General features: G+C 44.6%; 1 protein-coding gene and 1 long non-coding RNA gene across 2 annotated transcripts; one reads left to right on the top strand and one right to left on the bottom strand.

Annotated features, from left to right (window-relative positions):
* Positions 1-27: 27 nt before the first annotated feature.
* On the bottom strand, positions 28-3,795 carry LOC121052671. Its single transcript, XR_005809762.1, has 2 exons — positions 3,411-3,795; positions 28-672 (listed from the first exon to the last, which is right to left on the bottom strand). It is a non-coding gene; the product is annotated as an uncharacterized LOC121052671 (long non-coding RNA).
* A 2,370-nt stretch (positions 3,796-6,165) lies between these two features.
* Positions 6,166-9,227, top strand: LOC112197709 (leucine aminopeptidase 2, chloroplastic). Its single transcript, XM_040518731.1, is given in 9 exon segments — positions 6,166-6,363; positions 6,727-6,998; positions 7,000-7,017; positions 7,249-7,375; positions 7,503-7,598; positions 7,734-7,805; positions 8,190-8,309; positions 8,424-8,516; positions 9,096-9,227. Coding segments are annotated over 9 exon segments (1,128 nt in total).
* The last annotated feature ends 13,836 nt before the right edge of the window (positions 9,228-23,063 follow it).

The following is a 23,063-nucleotide window of genomic DNA, read 5'->3' as shown; positions in this document are numbered from 1 at the left end:
CTTTAAGTATGCCTTGAAATAGCCGGATTCTAACAAACTTGCAGCAAAAAGCTTACTTTATGAAGCAGTTGAATTGTAATGTCTTTTGTATTTGACGTCTCCTTTACCTATCCTTACAATATAACTGACATCATCTTCAGTTTTGCTAATGAATGGAATCGTGCTAATGCTAATTCTGTGCTTAGAAATGTGTGCAAACTGAGCATCTCTCTTGGCATGAGCCACCTTCTGGTCATTTTAAATTGAATGTTTGATGGATCAAGATCTAGTACTAGACTAACTGGTGCAAGTGGTGCCATTAGAGATAGTGCTGGATCTTGGCATAGTGGTTTTATGCTTAATAGTGGTGCTAGGGGATGTTTTACATGCTGAAGCCTTGGGGTAGTTTCCGAAACATTTTTAATCTTCAGGTGGAGTCACATTCTGAAGTCTTGGTTAACCTGCGGCAACAGGAAGATGTCTTTTCAGTCGTTTTTACCACCATCCATATGTAGCATGTGCATCGATGATGAAATCTGGTCGCAGATCTGTTGGCAAAAAACAGTATCCAAGACTCTCAAGGTCTCTGTATCCTGAATGACCCTCCTGCTCTAGTGACTGAAGCCTTTCTAGATGACATTATGGAGATTCGTACACCTTGGAGTATGAGGTTTTTTGGTACATCTCCTCCACCTATTATAAAGAGAAGCCAAAATTTTGGTTCAAAGGTTTCACCGAATTTTGAATTGTCATATATATCCCCTTTGAATAAAATAAATTTTATTCACATAAAAAACATCTAAAAGGTCATTATGGTAAATTACCAAATCAAATAAATGGAAATCAGAAAAGAAAAAGAAAAAGGGTCTGAAATTGTATTTCATTTCGTTCCGACTTTTATTCTTTTTAGTTGTTAAAATTTGAGAACAAAAAACATAATATTTCTACTATATTACTCCAGGCATTAGCACGGGTACGACGCTAGTATGTTAAATTTGCTAAGTGTTCCGATAATTTATACGAAACATTAGCCCAAATCAACTTGCTATTTCATTATACTTTTTTTTTTTTTATCGGAAATTAACTTCATTCATTAAAGACTACTGCAAAACACAGCACCCATCAGGGTTTACACCAAATGACTAACACTCAGACTAACATCACATATCCTCACTCCGACAAAGAGAAAAGGACGCGTCAATGGATCCAACAACCACAATCGAATTGAGCCGCTGCTCACGCCAATCGGACCAAAATAAGTAGCACTAACTAGAATAGGTACTAACCAATAGAACACTATTGGGCGGGCTATCCCAGGATCACCCTTTCTCCTCAACACAGGCTGATAATGAAAACCTAGCACAAAGACCAGGTAGGACTGGATCCTGACGACGAGCCAGCAACCCAAATCGATCCGATTGCCGGAAACCACGACGACTACCATAACTCTAAAAAGCATGGACTTATTTGAGATCTGACGAGCAGATCCAACAACTAACAAACTAAAGACTAACAGCAAAACCAGTGAACTAAACAGACTAAACAAAAACCCTAGCCCAAAGGCTCGGCCCAAAAGCCACTCCCCACAAGGATCCGACGCCGCAATCCACCAAGGTCGAGTCCAGTGCCCGCGCGCTCCGCCGTCCCGCCCCTCTGCACTGCCCCGCCGCCGCAGTGAATCCCACCACCACAACGTCGTCGCACCACAAAGCGGGCCACCCCAGTACCTGGACGCCAACAGAAGCAGAAACCCCAGAGAGATCAGATCCCCTCCAGGCCCGCCTCTGCCATGAGATCGACACCCCAGCCTTCGCCAAGCCTCCAACCTCAGCCCCGCCATCGCCAAGCAACTCCAAGCCACCATCCTCTGCCGTGACACCAGAATCAGCCGGTAAATCGCACCACGCCGAGCCACCTTGACCCCCGAACCAAGAAGAAAGAAAACCGATCGGTCTTCTCTGTCCGAGATCCAGCCGCCATCCCTCCCTAGGCCAAGCCTCCGGCATAAAACTGCACCGATCATCCTCTCCCGGACCGGAACGCTACGGCAGGAGCGCCGGCGGCGTTCGGCCGGGAGAGGCACCACTCGTACTCCCTCTGTTTTTTTCGCCGCGCGTGAGGCGCGTTCCTTTCACCACTAGAGGAGCTAATAAAGTGTCGAAGTCGAGTCTCTATTTCATTATACTTGGTCGAAAGTTTATGTTATTTTATATAGTTGATCACAGCTAAATCAAATAAATAAATCCCGGACTAGAACATACCATTAGGCAACAATTGATATTTAAGTACATTTCTTCTGCATTTGAGGTAGCATATTCAAATGGAGATTAATTCCATGAGTAGTTGATAGCTATTGTTCTAATACCAAGTTGAAAAAAGTGGGTAATTGTAGTTCTAAACTTCTAATAATGGATATCAAAGTTAGCGTCTTAGCCATCTACCTACGGCAGGTTATCATGTTTTTCGAAATAGAAATCAATATCATTATGAATCAATAGTCGACGGCTAGAGTCTGCATTTACTTACAACAAGATAGCTAGCAAGAAAATCTGGAACTTTACTCTAAGCGAAAGCAACTCATTATAAGTCTATTGTGGGCTTGCTAAAATAAGTGAACTTAGAAATAAGGTTCGAAAAATCACTAGGCGCTAGTTGGGTGGTGGCCAAGGACTAGCACCTAAGCGGCTATGGGGGTGCCTAGGCGATTTTGAATTTTTTAATTGTTAATTTTTAATTTATTTTTATGGCATATAATTAATTATATAACATGTATTTTTCTCTATATTACTTACCTATTTTAGATTGATACAACAGCAACACAGGGCCAATCCATAGTCTCATATCAACAATAGAAGTATAAAATAGCAAAAGAGCTCCATAAACAATATTATATCAAGCAAAACCCAACTGAAATTAAGTTAACAAAAAACATAAATGATCCAAATTCACATATAATTCAACAATATTCTAAGTCTGGAATTGCAACAACCATCGCTACTACAATATTATTGATTTATATGATATAATAGCAAAACAATCATCAGTACAATTAAGAAACAAGCATTAGTGATAGGTTTGTTTTAGCACCATAAACAATAAACCCAGACCTGCTCGGAAACCCCCAGAAAAGAAAACTAACTGTTGGGCTTCTGTGAAATGTTGGAACACCCAAAAAACTGACGCACATTATATGACATTTAAGCAATTCAAAACACAATTCAATTGAAACAGATGATTAAGAACAAGAAATTTTTGATCTTTTTTAATGAATTTCAATTTCTGGCAAACCCAACAAGAAACGAAATGCAGAATGCAATTAGAGAATATTGAACAGACTGTCGTCATTGTCTCTATCAGAACAGAGAGAGAGAGAGAGAGAGTCCGTCGAGGAGAGAGTCAAGGATAGAGAAGCAGGGATAGCTAGATCGGACCTCCATTCAAGAGAGAGTCAGGGATAGATCGGACCACCGTCTGTGCCGAAATGAATCCAAAGCAAAACCAACAGCCGAGGCCAGTCCGCTTAGACCACCTAGCTGCCCAGTCGACCGCCTAAAAGATCGCCCAAACCCCTATCTCCCAGCCGCCTAGTTGACCGCCTAGGCCACCTAAACAGCGACCCAAACCCCAACTGCCCACCTCCACTGATTGGGCATTAATCACGGCGGAGATCAGCTGCCTAGGGCCTAGGCGCCGCTTAGGCGGTCTGGGCGGTCGATTTTTAGAACACTACTTAAGAACAAAGAACTTCGTGTGTTCTAGGGAAAAATCATTAATTAGCAAGCTCACAATAGGTTTGTAATGAGTTGCTTTTGCTTAGAATGGGGTTCATCTCATTAGCCAATCACACAATTGTGGTACCAACAGAAAGCCACTTCCTAGCAAACAAGTAGGAGCATATTCCTCATCCATAAGCCGTTTGAAAATACATCAATCACATTCCAGATAGTTATCAACTCATGTAGAAGTCATGATCCGAATAGATTGGTAAATGAAGACCATAGATCAACCCAAACGCAAAAGAATGTCCAAGTCTTAGGCCAGCCAAGCGCACCCCAAAAAATGATAAGTGAGAGTCTCCTTGACGGCCAGAGAGCAGGTCTAAATAACCCAAGCTTAGGCCCAAGAAAACGCATGACTAGTAGGAGTACGTACTTTCCAGCTTTTGCCAAAAAATATAGGAGACATGTCCAACCATGCGATATTATGGATATTTTGATCAAAATAACATGTTTGGATGATTTCAAGATAGCCAAGGAATTTGGAATTATTATTATTATGCACCTCCATATAATCCGACATGGGATAACAATCCTTTCTTGAGTGGAACCACTTTCTTAACGTGCAAAAAGAACATTTCAATGTGTTTAAGCTTATTCATACCAAGCTTATCAACCCCAAACATACACCTCCTCGTAACTTTCTTGAAGCTGTAATTACATCTTTTACTCTAATCGTTCAATCTTATGTGCAAGAATTAAAAACTTCTATGTTGAACAAAAAATGGATATTTATAAGCAAAAAATGAATTTAAGCAGAAGAAGCAGATGCTCATGTTCAAAAATCAAAACATCGAAAAATCTGTTGAGAATATCAAGTTACATATGGAGCACATTCTAGTAGTTTTAAATAAAAAGTCAGAGAAGCTCGAACTAAGTCAAGAGGTTTCCACGATTGAGGAGAATTCTTGGGTGGCAGCTAATGAGACTTGAAGGACCATATTACCTCTAGAGTACCCTCTTATGCCTATGGCAACTTTAGAGGAGTTCCATACGTGTAGGAATTTGTTCCGATCTCATATTATATTCAATGAATCATGTTTGGATAAGGATGAAGACTCATATTAGTATGAGCCCTACAAAGAGAAATTCAAGGGCACAACTTATGAGGGTTGCATTGTTGAATGTGAATATGTATGCAAACTTATGGATGATGTGCCCTGCTCTTCAGTATAGAAGGTCAAGTTTTAGTAAAGGGAAAGTGAGAGTATCGTACCCATGCCAAGAGATTGAGTAACTCTACCCTAGCTAGATCACCGTGAAAATAAGCCTAGAGAACACATGTAAGTCTACCTTTTTACAACTTCACAACCTTAGCCCTTTGGAAGATAAAGATTGCAAAGATGATATTAACAATTATGGTAGTGAACGGCTTGGTTAATTTTAGTTTGAAAATAAACCAAGTTCACTACTAGAATTATGCCATCAGACATCACCACTATTAAATCGGTCGGAATTGCACACGATGTAAAAAATACATCCTAACATCGGTTTATGAAATATTGATTTCTATTGTGATTATAAACATCGGTCGTTAAATTAACCGATGTGTAAAGTCTCGTTCAAAAATTTTGAAAAATTTGCGGAGGGACTAAGTTAAAAATTTTAGAAACGCGGGGGGACTAAATTTTCATTCCCTCCATTCCTCCAACACTTGAATTTTTTTCACTCTCTGAAACTTTCGAACCGTAATGACTAACTCTCACTCCTTCCAAACCCTACTCTTCCACCTCCCACTCCCCCGCCCCCCTGAACTCTCACTCTCTCTCTATGATGAACAAGCTCCGGAATTTGGTCTTTTCCCTTAAACTCTGTTCGATCTCCACCGCAATCCTTTTTCTCTTTCTCTCCGTTCTCGATCTAACTCAACAAATTGAGCACTTGGTGGCCACTGTGTTGATCTAGATCCAGGGCTTATGGGCTTATTCTTTTTGGGTATTTCAATTTGGCTCTTTCCAATCGTTCATCTTCCTCTCTCGTGTGAGGTCATTCAACTCAGATGCTTTCAATTCAATGGCGAGGTCATTCGTGCGAGTTTCGTTCTGTCCGAGCGCAATTTCGATTCAACTCAGATGCTTTCTCTTCTCTGCTGACGGAGAGTTCGCGTCTTGGGTCAGTTCTCAACCTCTTTTTGCTTCGTTTCTGTTTGGGCTTCTTGTTTTTACTGGTAGATTAGCGCAGGCCTCTGGCCTTGCCGGTGTGCGTCTAGTGTGACCGGACAGGTTGCTGTCGAAGGTGATTGGGATGGAGATCGGAGACTGGGGCGTTGGGATTTGGATCTGTTTAGTTTTTATTTGATGACGGTGGCTGCACGGAGACTGGGTGAGCGGAAGATGGTGGTGACTGGGTGTGTGGCGGCGGTCGGGGATTCGGATCTGGCAGTAGGGTTGTTGACCCTCTAGGTTTGGGGATGGAGACGGTGGGAATACAGGCTCGGGTGTTGATCTTCTTCATGGAATTGGGCATGCGAGCTTTGTGTTTGTGGTGGTGGGTGATGTGTGGTCAACGACGATTGGGGTCCGGTATCGGCGGCGACGTGATGACCCTAGTGGTGGCTCTTGTTTGGAGCTCAATTCATGGCCTTGTTTTTGGTGACAGGTCTGTTCAGGTCAGTGGTATTACTAACTCAACTCTTTTTAACTGATGAAAACTAGAAAAGACTGGAAATTTAAGTTTATGTTCTTGAGTAGTTTAGTGAAAAACGTGAACTTGAATCAGCATATGTAGCTAACTCAACTTTTTTGATCTAGAACTATTTTGTAGCTGTTCATGATTGTTCTTATTAGTTGTTTGATTGATCTTGAGCTTTATCTATGTAAAGGATCGATCTATTTTGATGCGGTGATTCGATTTTAGTGTTTATGTGATTGACTTTTGTGGAATTGAAGCTATACATAATATGTGAGAGATTTGATTTGATTATAACTGGATTTCGTTGTGTGATGTATTGATTTGATTATGATTTATGAAGCTCACTTTCGCGACGAAAGAGATTGATGTAACGGAATGGAAAGGGGACCTGCTTGCGATTGGTGTTACAAAGAAGGACTTGAGGAAAGATCAGAACTCGAAATTCGAAAATCCGATGTTGAAGAAGCTAGATTCTTGTTTGGGTGGGGTGTTGGTTGAGGTCTCGACTAAGGAGGACTTCACAGGAAAGTCTGGCCAGTCTACGGTTATTAGGCTTCCTGGTCTTGGCTCGAAGAGGGTTGGCTTGTTTGGGCTTGGACAATCTGCTTTTGACAGGTCTGACTTTTGACAGGTGATTACAGATTACTTACAACAATGTATTTTTTACCCTAGACCCTAGTCCTTATAAGTCATAACTCTTGGAATAGAAGAATAGCATTGTTAGTATACAGTAGATGCCTGTAAATGTTGTGAAGTCCTATAAGTGGTTGGTATTTTTTTAAATAAAAGTTCAATGCTTCTCTTATTTGTCTATTATTTTTCTGGCACTTGGTCTTTATTTTCCTATCTTTTATGTTATCAGTGGTGGCTACAACATCAAGACAGGACCTGGCTGTTCAATTGAGCTTATGAAGGTTGATATGGGAGGTTCAACAGCTGTATTAGGTGCAGCAAAAGCCATTGGTCAAATCAAACCTTCTGGTGTAGAGGTGAATCATCAATTTTCTTGTGTTTTGTCGTGGTAGAAGTGCATACCTGACCTACTTGCAACATGTTTTTACTCACTTTCCAATTTTCAAGATTAAATTAGTGATAATAATGGGTCTCGTTGTGCAGGTTCATTTCATTGTCGCAGCTTGTGAGAATATGATAAGTGGAACAGGTATGAGGCCTGGGGACATTGTCACAGCTTCTAATGGAAAGACCATTGAGGTACAGTTTATGTGGTGGTCAGAAATGCACATCATATTATTGATGATAGGTTGACAGTAGTAGTACTACAAGTAGAGGAGCCATGTTTTTGTAAACTAGCTAAAAATTTTTGTTTGCTTCTATTCCTGCTTGCAGGTCAATAACACAGATGTTGAAGGCAGACTGACTTTGGCAGATGCATTAGTATATGCATATGGGATTCCGCATGTTCTGGATCTTATGTCAAAATCAGACTTCTGATTTTCTATACAGTTTAGATTTTACTATTGGTTGGTTATAGCCTCTATAGATTAAGCTTTATCACCAAGGAAAGAGTTTTAGGTGTTATGGAAACAAGATGGTATTGTCTCAGAGTTCATGTTGTGTTGGTGTTTAATGTCAAACATAGAGATTTTAGGAGACTTTTCTTCTTGAAACTCTCTTTTGGAGAATGAAGAAGTTTGGAGTGTAGGCTGCAAGTACATTAAGCAAAGTAGCTTTAATCTATATTTACTTACGTATCTATATAGTTTTGTATTTCTTGTAAAGTTGTTGTTTTCTTATTACAACATCGTTCTTAAATAACTTGGCAATGTGTACTTTTCATTGTAGGTCAGGGAAATGTTTTATCATGCATTTAATGGGTACATGGACCATGCTTTCCCACTTGATGAATTAAGGCCTCATTCTTGTGGGGGTGAAGATAGCCTCGGTGGATATGCCCTAACTTTGGTAATACAACAAATTCTTATTTTAAATTATTTCTTTTTGTACTACTGCGATCTTCTTTTTAATGTTTGTATTCTTAAACTGTTGTGCAATGCGTCTGTCATTTTGTTGTCACAGATTGATGCTTTAGAGACACTAGCTTTACTTGGTGATCGGGAAAGCTTTGCTGCCTCTGTTGAATGGATTGGTAAAAACCTTCAGTTTAAAATAGTGAGTATAGTATTTGTCTTTCTTATCACTCCTTGTATCTCTCTCTCTCTCTCCATGGTTTCTGAATTGCTTTTTTAAATGTAAGATTTTGATGTTGTGTTTTGGGTTATATGCATGAATCGCATTAAACTTTTTTAATTTTATTTATTTGTTTATTTATTTTATTAGTATTTGGATATAGACCTAATTTCTTGTTTTCTGGAAGATATCTCATTAGTTTAGTTGAGAGCGTTGCGTTCAGTATAATGATTTAACTACTTCAAATCAAGGTTATACCAAAAGGCTAGTTCTCAAGACCTGTAAAAGTAATTTTACATGATTTTGAAGATGACAATTGTTGTTGACTTGTTACATGCGAAATTATCTAGATTGTTATTGTGAATATCTGTCGTTGAATTGTTTCCCTCATGATCGATCTCATTGTTATTATAGATTCTAAATATATATGTATGTATGACTAGTTTACTATCCTTATGATATTTATCCATTTATGATAGGATGGAGTTAATGTTATACATATTACTTTGTTAGTAATGAATGACTTCATCCATCAAACTTTGAATTGTTTGATTGTTGCAGAATAAGACGGTATCTGTTTTTGAGGGGGCTGTAGCCAGAGGCCAAAATGTCAACAACATTTATGGGCTGGTTGCAGATGAACTTGTAGAAGAGTTTTCTGACCCTATCAATGGCGTTACATCCCCTGTTTAGGTTTGATAACTAAACTGACAGATTTTCCATCTGTATAATTTATGTTTGCAATCATATTGGAAAAAGTTGGTAATATTAGTTGTTTCATTTACAGATACCTATTATTAGAAAGATGGCTCTGCAAAAGTTGATGGAAATCTGCCGGTATTACTATAACAAATGTTTGAAGGTCACATTGCAATAAGTGACCACTTTGAACAAATTCCATGTAATTAGTAGGTTAATTGGGGTTTTATTTGGCCTATTTTGTGAACTGTCAAGGATGATGATTTTGGACAAAATACCTCAATATTCAAATCACTTTTGTCAACTGTGCATATTGCATTTTATAGCAGCAGCTGCATATTTTGTGGACATCAATCCTCTCATTCCAAAGTGATGTCTATGTATAAAGTTTAAATCAGTTATAACTATAAAAACTGATGTCCACTAAGAGAAATACATCAGTTTCAAAATCAAAATCGATATCCCATTAACCACAGGAAATTGAATTATTTTGCTAAAATCGATGTGCCACAAGCTAGTGCATATCGTGCTTTAGATAGAGATCGATGTCCAATATAAGTATTGCCATCGATGAAGAGATGTTACGAAAATCTACAGACATCGTTTTTTTTAGAGATTCGATATATTATAAGGCATTAGACATCGTTGTTTTACCAGAATCGATGTAGTATAAGATAATTAACATCGTTTTTTCTCTAGAATCTGATGTTAATGTAAGTAAATAGATCGGTTCATACAATATTAAACTGTGTATATTGAATATGAAATCGTGGGATATGAGGCAAATTACGCGTCTAAATCATGAACAACAAGAAACGTTCATGGGAACTGATGTGTGAAACAATATCAGTCATCGTTTTTAAATAAATAATGATGTCAAAATGCATAGTTGGGCTGTAGGATCTATATTTCTATAAGCATTAAAGGCAAAAAGATGAGGGTTTAACAATATATAAACATATAAAATTATCATCATTTAAACGTATTTACATCGATTTATAATGAAGAACCGATGTTTATAATGATAACCGATGTCTGGATTTTCCGGACCTTTCTCATCACCCACTAAGACATCGGTTGGAATTCTTTTTCTCATCGATTTTTGGCCGATGTCTGAGGCCATAATTCTAGTAGTGGTTCCACAAAAATTAAACTAAACTAATACAAGTGTAGAGACTAAATCAATGAGCAGGGTAGAGACTTAGGCATCAACCTAACCTTACTCATGCACAAAATCTAACCCAAATTTAATGCATGCTTTGACAAATTTCTCCCTTGTGCTTTGGTAAAGCTACCAAGAAACCAACTAATTATGCAATTCAACAAACTTTGGTAAAGCTAAGTTAAATTACACAACCTTAGTCCATTTATATTTCATTAATTAAAACACAAAGTGGGCTATGAACCGCAAGCATAACACCCCCTTAGAGGAATTAAACTCACGTCTCATGCATTAAGTTTAGAGTAAGAAATTCAAGCAACTTAACATTTCCCGTGAAAGCAAGTGCTATGATTGATCTAGATTGTGTGTAGTAACTTTGGTTTTGGTGAAACTCAAGTGCCTACACACCTATTTCTCACACAAATTAACTCAAAAAACTATGTACAGGCTATGAAAAACTAACCTAAAAACTAGAGAAAATAGAGCTTTTGATGTTACTCAATGAGAGAGGCAAGGGTATGCATGGTTTTGAAAGAGAGAATGGGTTATTTATAGCCCAAGACAATTTAAATGAAGGGTGGAGATAAAAAAAGAATCAATGGTGAGATGTAATGGACAAAGGTACGTGTAAGCATAAAATGTGGATCTATTTTTTAATTTTCACATAAAATGACTAAAAAACCCATAAACTTTGGACCAAGGTGTAATCATAAACTTTGGATCTAGTTTTTAGAGCTTAGTTCACCGTGGTTTGGCTAAAAATGCTGCCAGAATCCTTACAGGTTCGGTTGTTCAGTTTTTGTCTTCTAGTGTAGACACTTGTACCAATCTTTTGAAGGTCTTCCATTCCAAATATAGAAGTGCACAAAGTCTTACAAAATGCACCTGGGAATGCTAAGTATATTTCTCCATTTATTCAAAAGCAAATTGCAAATATTTTTGGTAATAAAGTTAGAATGAAGATTCGGGAGGAAGTGGGAGATGCCAAGTTTTGTATCCTTGTTGATGAAGAGGTTGATGTATTTAATAGAAAACAAATGGCTATCATTCTTCGATTTGTTGATTGTGATGAGTTTATTAGAGAACAGTTTTTCAAAAGTTATTAGTGTTGTAGACACTTGTTCACAAACTCTAAAAGATGAGATTTCCAAAGTACTTGCTCAATATGATCTTCAAGTAGAAAATATGTGTGGCCAAGGATAAGATGGTGCTAACAACATGCAGCTGGGTGAATTTAATGGTTTACAAGTTTTGTGTCGTGAAGAATGTCCATATGCATATTATGTATGTTGGTATATACATACCTCCTAGGCACAAGTATAGGAAGCATTAGACTCGTATCGCTAATATACCAACGAGGCAAGCACCGTAACCGAGGGTTCCGATACCCATCGGGCGAGATCGAGATCCCGAGCGTCCCACACCGAAAGAAACCGAACCAAGCTCCCACAAACCTCCTACATTAAGGTCATCTCCAACAACCTAAAGAGGTAACTGTTTACTATCACTTTCCATTATCACTATCTTATTCGATACTGACTTAGGCATTGGAGCGTTGAAGGCTGGCACACCCGGTCTTCCCTCTGACCTTCGTCTGTTTTGAAGATAGGCGAGATCGATAGCGATAGTAGCAGATCATTATACCCCGTGTTTATTTGGACTAGACTGCTCTCGAGACCACTGAAACATTTGGCGCTAGAAGGACTCCCCCCGCCCTTGTTGGCAGGACAACACATCGATGGCTACTAGTAATCACGATACCAGCAGCGACGATCCGCATAGCGAGACAATGACCCTTGAGGTCCAACGTACTCTTGAGTTTTAGAGCCCGAACACCGAGACTCGATTGGTCATGACTACTGATCCAACTACTGCGCTATAGATAGTGATGCGCGACCTCATGGAGACGCGTGCACAAGTAGAGGCCGAGCGTGCAGTGGCCTTGGCAGCCCCCCAGGAAGTCAAAAATATAACCAACAAAAATCGGACCCTACGAGAGGCACTCCAGCTGGGGGTCGCGCATGACGACACCCTGGACAGGGCCCACACGCAGGAAACCCCGATACCGACCATTGGTGGTGTCCCCACACCAGGACAGGTGCTCACTGCAGACCCCGCCACCGACCTCGCTGGCACCTCCATGCCCCGAAACCCCACATCGGGAAGTCCCGCTGGCCCCACACATGGCAACACCAACACAGACCCTCAGGTGGTCTACCTGAACTCCCCTCTCTTTCCAGGCAGCCGCCGGCGCAGCGAGGACCTCAGATGCCATCACTACAACGACTACCAACATACCTCTACCCAATCCCAATACTCGGCTGTTGCTCTAAATGAGCGAAGCCATCGCCTCCTTACAGGCACGAGTGGAAAGCGCCGAAAGCAGAGCCGGCTGGCAACCGATCACGGCTGGTTTTCAGGGAAAGACAGGACCCTTCACCGCAGGCATACAAGCTGAGGAGCCCCCACCAAAGGCTAAGCCCTTCAAGATCGAAAAGTATAATAGGACCCAGGACCCATACCACCATTTAGAGGTCTTCCAATCTATACGTACTACAAGGAACCCGATACACAGACGCCATGGCCTGCCATGCGTTTGAGGAAACTTTGTCGGACGAAGCCTTGCGCTGGTTCCTCAACCTACCCGCCAACTCCATTGATAGTTTCCAAGAATTGGGGGACAAGTTCCTACGAAGATTCATCTTATGCAGCGGCGGGTATCGCACTACACCTGACCTATTTCAGCTCAAGCAACGACCAAACGAGCTATTGCTAGACTTTGTTCGCCGCTGGAAGAAGCAAGCCACTCAGTGTCGTTCCCTCGACCCAACCTTAGCGGCATCGGCATTCAACCAAGCATTCTAGCCTGGATACTTCTTGGCTTCTTGCTGCAAATCAACACCAATCCCCTTGCAACATATGATGACCTCCTCGATGCCGCTACTGCTTTTGCTCAGGCAGAGTATGATACCTTCGGCCGCGACACCAACGCCAATGCTCACCCGGTCACCATACCCCAAGAGAGCAATCCTGATACTAGGAACAAAGACACCAACCGAGACAAACCTGCCTAGTCAAGCGATAGGGCCCCACGGGAAGGACAAGGCAATAGCAATATGAGGGACAAGCAATACTGCAAGAGCCCCGAGAAGCCAAAGTACAACTCCAGGAATCGACATCGCGACGCACCATACGGAGGCACCAAACACGGGAATGACCTGCGATCTGTGGCACCCCGATACGAGATTTATACCACCCTCACTGCCTCCTATGAGGACATCTGGAACAATCACAAGGACATCATGCCACGCCCACCACGGTGCAAACCTGGCTAAGCAAAACCGTGAGATAACGGCAAATACTGCACGTATCATGAGGAATCTGGCCACCCCACCAATATCTGTTGGGCACTGAAAAATGCCATTGAGCACCTTATTGAGAGTGGCCAACTCTCGCAATATCGCACTCCCGCCACTGGCGCTAATGCCATTGAGGTCTACTGCCAGATCCTAACGATACACGGGGGCGCCCCACGAACACCCGAGACCCACCATGCGCAAAAGAGCGAGTGCCCTAGGGGCCAGGAGATATTAAGACTCAGCCATGGCTGCCACAGCCCCCAGGTCGAATGGAACTCGATAGCCTTCAATCGCAGCGAGGATACCATCCAAAAGCACCACAACGACCCACTTCTAATCACCATGGTCATCGACCACTATCGATACCACAGGGTTTTGGTCGATAGCAGCGCAGCAGTGAGCGTCATGTTTGAAAGCTGCTACGAAGGCCTCAACCGAGATCGGAAGGAACTCACCCCAGACTATGAACCCCTAATCAGCTTCGCAGGACAAATTACACAGCCCTTGGGATCAGATAACTTGCGGATCACACTGGGCGGCCGCAGTACCATCGCCACCATGACGGCACACTTCATCATTGTCGACTGCCCCACCTCCTACAACGCCATACTGGGATGCGACGCCATATGGGGCCTCCAATGCTTTGTGGCAGGGCACATGCTAATGATGAAGGTACCTACCTCGGGTGGCATCCTCACCATCAGAGGCGATCAAGAGCTTGCGAGACAACTCAACTCCTTGACTGTCGGAAGGGGACACGCCAGGCGAGAGGTACTTCTAACTTCATACCTACCCTCCCCATCCGACAAGCCCGATGATCCAAGGGAACATCCTGAAACCCCAGATGATCGCTATACACGCAGCAAAAAGAAGGACGATAAGCGCAAACTCAAATATCAGAGACCGGATGCTTTGGAAGACTTGATATCGGTCTCCATTTTCGATGCACACCAAAAAAGAAAAGTTAAGATTGGATCTAAAACGGACCCACAATTCCAAGCAGAGCTCATCGCCTTCCTCAAGTCCCGCCAGGAGGTGTTTACATGGTCGTACGCCGACATGCCAGGAATGTCGCTAGAGCTATTGACCCACAAACTCACCATCTCCCTAGACGTTTCCCCAATCCGCCAAAAACGAAGGGCCTTCACGGAAGAAAAATACAAGGCTATCCAGGCCGAGATCAGGAAACTCCAGGACATCGGGTTTGTCCGGGAATTCTCCTACCAATCATGGCTCTCCAATGTTGTAATGGTAAAGAAGCCCAACGGAAAATGGCGCATGTGTGTCGATTACACCAACTTGAACAAGGCTTGCCCCAAGGACAGTTTCCCCCTCCCACGAATCGATCAGCTAGTCGACTCCACTGCAGGCCACAAGCTCCTCAGTTGTATGGACGCCTTCTCGGGCTACAATCAGATCGCCATGGATCCCTCTAATCAGGAACACACATCTTTCACCACAAATAAGGGCTTATATTGTTACAAGGTAATGCCATTTGGTCTAAAGAACGCCGGGGCCACATACCAGTGACTAGTTAACGCCATGTTCGCAGATCATATCAGTAAGATCATGGAGGTATATGTGGATGACATGCTAGTCAAAAGCGTCACCATTGAAGATCACATTAAAAACCTAGGTATTGTCTTCGACATCTTACTCCAATATGGCATGCGACTCAACCTGGACAAGTGTGTGTTTGGCGTACTGGGAGGCAAGTTCCTGGGTTTGGTAGTCAGCGAGAAGGGTATCGAAGCCCACCCCGAGAAGGTACAGGAAATCCTCGATATGCCACCACCAAAAACTAGGAATGAGGTCCAGTCCCTCCCAGGGAAGGTTGTCACTCTCGCCCGGTTCATATCGCGCTTAACCGATAAGTGCGCCCCATTCTTCAAGATCCTCAAAACTCATCATACCGAAACAATCAATTGGGGACCAGAACGCGACAAGGCTTTCTAGGGTGTCCAAGACTATTTGGCGTCAGTACCCACCCTTTCGAAACCTATCCCAGGAGAAGTCCTGTATATCTACCTCGTCATGTCAATCATAGGGATCAGCGCCGCCATGGTCAAGCGAGAAGATAGCAGTGAGCTACCAGTCTATTACACCTGAAAAGGGTTCAACGATGCTGAGTCCAGGTACTCTGATATCGAGAAGTTCACCCTCGCGCTCCTCACGGCAGCCAGGCGACTAAGGCAATATTTCCCAAGCACACACGATACATGTCTTGACCAACCAACCCCTGAAACAAGTTCTCCATAAACCATAATCTTCAGGACGACTGGTAAAATGGTCCATTGAACTCGGCTAGTTCGACATGCCTCACCTACCAAACAATCGCCCTGATCCCTCGGGCACAGAACAGCAAGGCAAACCCTGTCGCGAGGTTGGCGACATCGCCCCCAGACACCGATATGGGAAACCTCAAGTTAGAAATTCTAGACAAACCAAGCTTCGATAAGCCATTTTCGGAGATATTCCTGACCGAGAGCGAGCGTCCACCTTAATGGATGGACCCATTTATCGACTACCTCTCCAGGGGTATCGAGCCCCAGGACAAGGTTATTGCCACCAGGCTCCGCAGAAGAGCAACGCTGTACATAGTACGAGAAGGTAAACTATATAGAAAGGGCAGATCTTTTCCCCTGCTAATATGCATCTCCCTCGAGGAGGGACAACAAGTCTTACTATCGCTGCATAGAAGAATTTGCGGCAATCACGCAGGCATGAGGAACTTGGCATTTAAGGCACTGCTTACAGGGTACTATTGGCCCACCATTGAACAAGACGCGAAATGCATCGCTAGCGCCTGCCTTAAATGCCACTAGTTCGCCAACTCCTCTCTTGCACCATCGGTACCGCTCTCGATCATCATCGCCCTTTGGGCATACTACCAGTAGGGTCTGGACTTCACAGCACCAGGACAGCTCAAGTTTTCCATCGTCGCAGTGGATTACAACACCAAGTGGGTCGAGGTCGAGGCTTTAGCCACGATCATGGATGCCAAAGTCATCAACTTCCTATAGAGGAACATATAATGCCGATTCGGAATCCTCGAGACCATCATCACCTATAACGGTGCCCAGTTCGATAACGATACTCTCAGGGACTTCATTGGTCAGTATGGCACGCAGATCCGATACGCCTCCCCCGCTCGCCCACAGAAAAATAGCCAAGTCGAAGCTATCAATAAGATAATCAAGCAAAACTTGAAAAAGAGGATCGACGATGCCAAGGGCTTATGGGCCGAAAAACTCCTCGAGGTGCTATGGGCGAAAAGAACAACCCTAACAAAGGCCAATGGAGAATCCCCTTTCTGCTTATCAATTTGCACCAAGGCTGTGATCCTTGTCGAGCAGGAGGTGCGTAGTGAGAGAGTCGCATGCTTTGACCCGCTCACCAACTCGGAGGGGTTGAACCTTGACTCGGACCTCTTAGAGGAACGACGCGAGAGAGCCCATTTGTGAAACATCAACAACAAGCAGCGCATTGCCCGCTATTATAACGCCAGGGTCCTACCCCGCCTCCTCTCTATGGGGGACTGGGTGATGAAGGAAAAGATGCCAACCCCAACAGGGGTCAAAGCCACCTGGGAAGGACCGTACGAAATCACCAAGGCCGTCGGACCGGCTACCTTCTACTTGAGGGGAGCAGATTATATCACCCTCCCACATCGGTGGAACGCCCAGCATCTCCGATACTACCCCAAATAGGGTTCCAAGCTTGCCTCCGTAGCACTATCACACCCCTCCATGCTTGTAAGCGTCAATATTATCTCATTTTACCTTTCTTAATCAAACGTATTTTGCAGCTACCTTTGCGCAGTATTATATGCTATGATATTACATCTCTTGACTGCTCTCGTAATGAATACAACGCTCCTCATCGCCACACCTACCGAACGTATTAGTAGAATATTAATGTCTATCGCCTTTCGACCTATGGTCGATCACGTCTCTCCCGTTATTCTAGCCATAGGCCTTACGATGGCCACCACAACACAGCAGGCAAGGGCACGCTATACAGCAATCCCAATTTACTGCCTAAGTGATACGTTGATCAAGGAATGTTAACGTGATATCGCTCACGGCCGTCCCGCTAACACAGCAAAATGCTATCCCTCGCGAACCCTTGTGCTACCAGTAGCAATCCAATGAATGAATGTTACGTGATACGCCAATGAATGAATGAATAAATGTTACGCGATACGTCAATCAATGAATGTTAATGCGATATCGCTCACGGCTGGTCCCACTGACACAGCAAAATGTTGTCCCTCGCGAACCCTTACACTGCCAATAGCGATCCAATGAAAGAATGATACGCGATACGCCAATGAATGAATGAATACACCAATCAATGAATGTTAATACGATATCGCTCACGGCCGGTCCCGCTGACACAACAAAATGTTGTCCCTCGCGAACCCTTGCGCTGCCAGTAGCGATCCAATGAATGAATTATACGCGATACGCCAATGAATGAATGAATGAATGTTATGCGATATGCCAATCAATGAATGTTAATGCGATATTGCTCACATCCGGTCCCGCAGACAGAGCAAAATGTTGTCCCTCGCGAACCCTTACACTGCCAGTAGCGATCCAATGAATGAATGATACACGATACACCTCCACAAATGAATGCATAAATGTTGCGCTATACTTCTCCATGAAACCGAATGAATGATGGGCGATGCATCGCCACGAACACAGTTGTTACCATACGACACATCGTGATTCATGATCCCCTTAAACACTACAACGATAAGTGATGTAAGGCGGCCACGGCCAAAGCCAATGCGATACCGCGCCAAACGAAATTACTTAATGACAACGCCTCGCCATTCGCTCTCGCCTCCAGAACCAATATTGTGTTGCCTTGAGGTATGGCGCCTACACTTGCACTCCACCGCGATAAGTGATACACAATAAAAAAGCTAAGAAATAAAGGCGCCACAATAATGAAAGGCGATAGATGCTCCAAAAAGAGTTTATTAGAAAAGGCTTTACGGCCAATAGCAATACAGCAATCGATACTCCATACAAATGTGATACACGACAACGTATTACATATTCAAACAAATGCGATATACATGCAACTATCCTCGCTTGTCCTCCCGAGTCCATTACAGGATGGCTCCAATCAAGTCTGATTCTCTGGAATTGGAGGAGCTTCAAAAGAAGATCACTGAATTGGAGGATTGATAGGCTGGCTGGATTTCATGCGAAAGACTGAGGGGCAGTTGGACCACACCACTCTCCGCCATATCGCCTCCCGATCTCCATCGTTGCAGTCGCCGCCCCTCCAGTGATCTTAGTCCTTGGGTTTCTCACTTGGACGTCTTTTCAGTTTCGCAGGGGCAGAGATTGAGTAATCCCCAAGCGGGTGATGAAGCCTAGTCCTTGTGAGATTAGGCTATAAAGCCATAACCCAAGATGAGATTTGGCTATAAAGCCCAGAAATCTGGAAGCACATAGTGCCTAAAGGGAACGAAAGATTTCAGAAGCAGGAGCACAATGATAAACAGAGAAAATGCCATGTTGAAAATATGATCAACCCATTTCCTTATCTGCCTATTTATAGGGGGATGCAACAGCAACGAACTGACTCTGGACGACCAATCGTCGCGTCACCTTAATGACCTGCATTAATGACAAGGCAACCAATCGACAAAGAAATAAATATATTCAACGCACGGGGACTATCGCCCAACACTATCAATTCCCCATAAACTTTGCGTGTCCCAATACTAATCTGGCATTCCAAAAGTCAGACCACTCGGTGAAAATATCATAGCAAAATTCAATGCATTTACAAGGAAATAACCACTTATCGCTAACAAAAACAAAACGGGGGGCAACTAGGTCTCGCCCTCGGCACTACTTGCCTGCTCTTCTCTTCGATCTCGCTCCTCCACCATGTCTCGCTCCCCAACATTCTCGTCTTCCACCTCGCCCTCTTGGCCACGAACCTCCTGTCCTCTAATAGTAACCTCTGCCTCGCGAGCGCCCGCTTGTCCCGATGCACGCTCCGGCACAGCCTGCTCCCGAATCACGATCCCAGAACTCCGACCACCACTAGCTGGACTAGCCTGCGATCTCGCTGCTTTCTTGACCTGCATGTCACGCACCATCTTCTCTTGGTCAATCTACCCCACAGCGATACCATCTTTAATCGAGTGCAAGACCCCATCCGAGAAGGCCTTATTCATCTTCTCTTGGAAATGGCTTGACCAGAGATAGAGGTCCATCGCCTTGTCTGCCCCATCCTGACTAGCCTTGCGGAGCTTGTCTCGATGTGTCACTGCAGCAGCGAGCAGACAAATGCATTCTTCGGCAAAGCTACTCGACCGAGACTGTTGCTCGGCTAACTCCTTCTTGAGCCGCTCCATCTCTGCCTCCCTCTCACCTGCTTCAAGCTCAACATCCCGTAGACGATTAACCTCCATTTGCAGATTTCCAACCTGCCCCTCCAAATCCACCACATGATGGGGATAAGGAGCCAAACTCTCAAAGGCAGCCGCCCGAAGCTCCAACTCAACATCACGTTCTCGAACCTGCCTTTCTAAGTCTTGCAGATGCTCTTCAGCATCAGCCACCAGGGCCCTAACTTGCTCCACCAACCTCAGCCCATCTTCCACCCGTTGCAGCTTCCCGGTAAGATCTAGGTTTGACTCCCTCAATGTAGTGATAGCATCCTCAGCCTCTTGGCAGCGGGCCTCCTCCACCACTAGTGCTCGCTCCAACCCCATCCTTCTCGTGATCCCATCGTCGATCGTTCGCCTCATATCCTCGCGTTCCACTTGACGTTGGTCCAACGCACTTTGTAGCCCACGGGCCTGCTCCCTCTATGCATTCAGCTCCCCATGTAGCCGGGCTATCTCTCGATCAAAATGAGCCACCAACTGGCCCGAGGCATGATAATTCATGTTCACAGCCTGCATCACACCAATGTCAATACACTCGCGTAATAGCAATAAGGAGTAGAGGCAAACCAACAATGATACATACCCTCATCAGCCTCTCCTGAGCCTCCCGGTACCCTAAGCGTGGATCTTGCCTACTCACGAGGCTGCGGTCGCGATGACAGTTCCGTAGGTCGGCAACCATATGAAGGATGGCACCATCAGTAATTCCGATCTCGCCCAATGTACCTCATTGCGAGAACCCCGTGAACCCCCACTCGTAGATCTCGAGCGCGATATATTATCAACCCGAGATCTCTTACCACCACGAGTGTCGATAGCAACACCAACCGGGGGACTCCCGAGACGAAGCTGCAAGGCCGTCCTCTTCCTCAACCCGAACCCATCTGTACGAGCACAGGTCTCCGACTCTTGGACTTCATCCCCCTCGCCATCTTGGGTCCCCGTCTCGATAACCTGACCAACCTAAGTTATACCCTCTCCAGACTCTGGTTGCACCTCAGGTACCTCGACGGTCAGACCTGTCTCTCCTACGGCTTAGCTGGTCACCTCCTCCTCTCCACTATCCACAGTGATGACTTCCCGCGAGATAGGATCGCCAATTTCATCACCAAAAACTGTTTCCAGCTGCCCCAAAACAATATCCTACACCAGACGAGCACGAGCACTGGTATCGCTTTAGCGCTGCTCCACCTCCTCTAGCAGCTCCTCGACAGAGATCTCCACCTCCACCGTGTGCTCCAAGGCCCGAGTCAAGTCACCAGGATCCTCCCCCCCCTACCGAGACCCGAGGGGACTGCCTCATCACTTCCCGAGTCTCGGGGGACTGACGCTCGCCAAAGCACACTTGGGGCAGCTCGCCTACCTCGCACGCCTACATAGGCTGCTCCTGGGAATCTCGAGTAGGCTCCTAAGCACCGCGAACCTCATGCCCCTCGGCTCCAGCCTCCTTCTTGGCCCGCTAATTGAGATACTCTAGAACGACATCGGGAAACCTCAGATATATCTCATCAGGCAGTGACATACTCACCCGATGATCGGTCACACAGACTTTATCCGGCAGGTCAACATCCACTCGCCTCGCCGTCTGCAATTCTCGTAGCAATCCCTGAATAATGGTATCAGGGTCAACATCAGCATATGGGTAGTCGCTCTTGCTCAATGCTTCACTAGGCATATCCACTGTGAAATAAACAAACAATCAATAGGGATACCACACAACATACGATAGACACCAAGCAGAAGGAGAACCCCTCACCCGGAAACCTCCCCAACTTGAATCTCTCGTATATCGGAAGCTTACACAAATAATAGAACTCCCTTGACCCCTTCGAAAACGCACCCATCACCCTCGCCACATGCTTCCACTCCAGCTTGGTCAGATTCACCTCCTGCCTCACTACGATACACAGAAACGCTATTAGTGTACACCAAACACAAGAAAATACACCAAAAAGACAATCACGATACTCACAGATGGGTTGGAACCTGCTCAGGGCCCGGTGCACCATATCCGGATTCTGCCACCGGCCGCCCACTAAGCACAGCCTCCCCCGCCAATGTGTATAAATGTTCGATGGCAAGTCTTCGATAATGGAGCGGCCGCGCGCCCTGAAATTCACTCACCCACTATCACTAGTGCATTTTGAACATGGAATTGAACTCACCGATAATGGGACACAACAACTTGCTCAGTTTCCAGAGTAGCAATACTCCCATTATCTGCCTCAACGGATTGGGCGATAGCTACCCTACCGATATATTCAAGCAAGACAGCAGATATTGTAATTCCTCCAGTAACGGGAACGTCAACCCACACTTGAGTTGATACTCATAAAAGCTAGACCACCCCCAATCGGGATGACTAAAAGTTTCAACATCCCTCAACGGGCGCAACAGGACGTTGTCCGGAATTGCCCAAGTGGTCCTCATTTCTGCAATCTGCTCCTTCGTCATACTCGGACCTGGCAGATCAATCGGCGTATCGCCAATGTGCAATCGCCCACGGGGCATATGCGGGATCTCCAACACCTTGACATCTTCTACATCGGGTACATCCGGCACCACTGGTCGCTCAACCCTACCTGGAACTCTGAGAGACGAACCCTCGCCACTTCCTCGGGCACTCCCCCCGATACTCTCTCACGGAGCTCCCCCACCACCTCCTCTAGCATCGCCCTTGCCAACTCCCCGAGGATCACCAGCGGCGCCCCCGTGGGAACCACCCCCACCACTATTGCGAGCAGCACCTTCTCCCCCGTCACGAGAAGCACCCACACTACCACGGGAGGTTCCTTCCCCTCCAAGAGAGGAACCATCTCGCCTAGCGCGACTGCGGTTCTCACGGGCCATACTCCAAGCGATATAGATAGCCGACCGGTCGT

This window comes from Rosa chinensis, chromosome 4 (assembly GCF_002994745.2).
Source record: "Rosa chinensis cultivar Old Blush chromosome 4, RchiOBHm-V2, whole genome shotgun sequence".
In the NCBI taxonomy this organism is placed as follows: domain Eukaryota; kingdom Viridiplantae; phylum Streptophyta; class Magnoliopsida; order Rosales; family Rosaceae; genus Rosa; species Rosa chinensis.
Note: the sequence above shows the minus strand (reverse complement) of the source record. Positions and strands in the feature narration are given on the sequence as shown.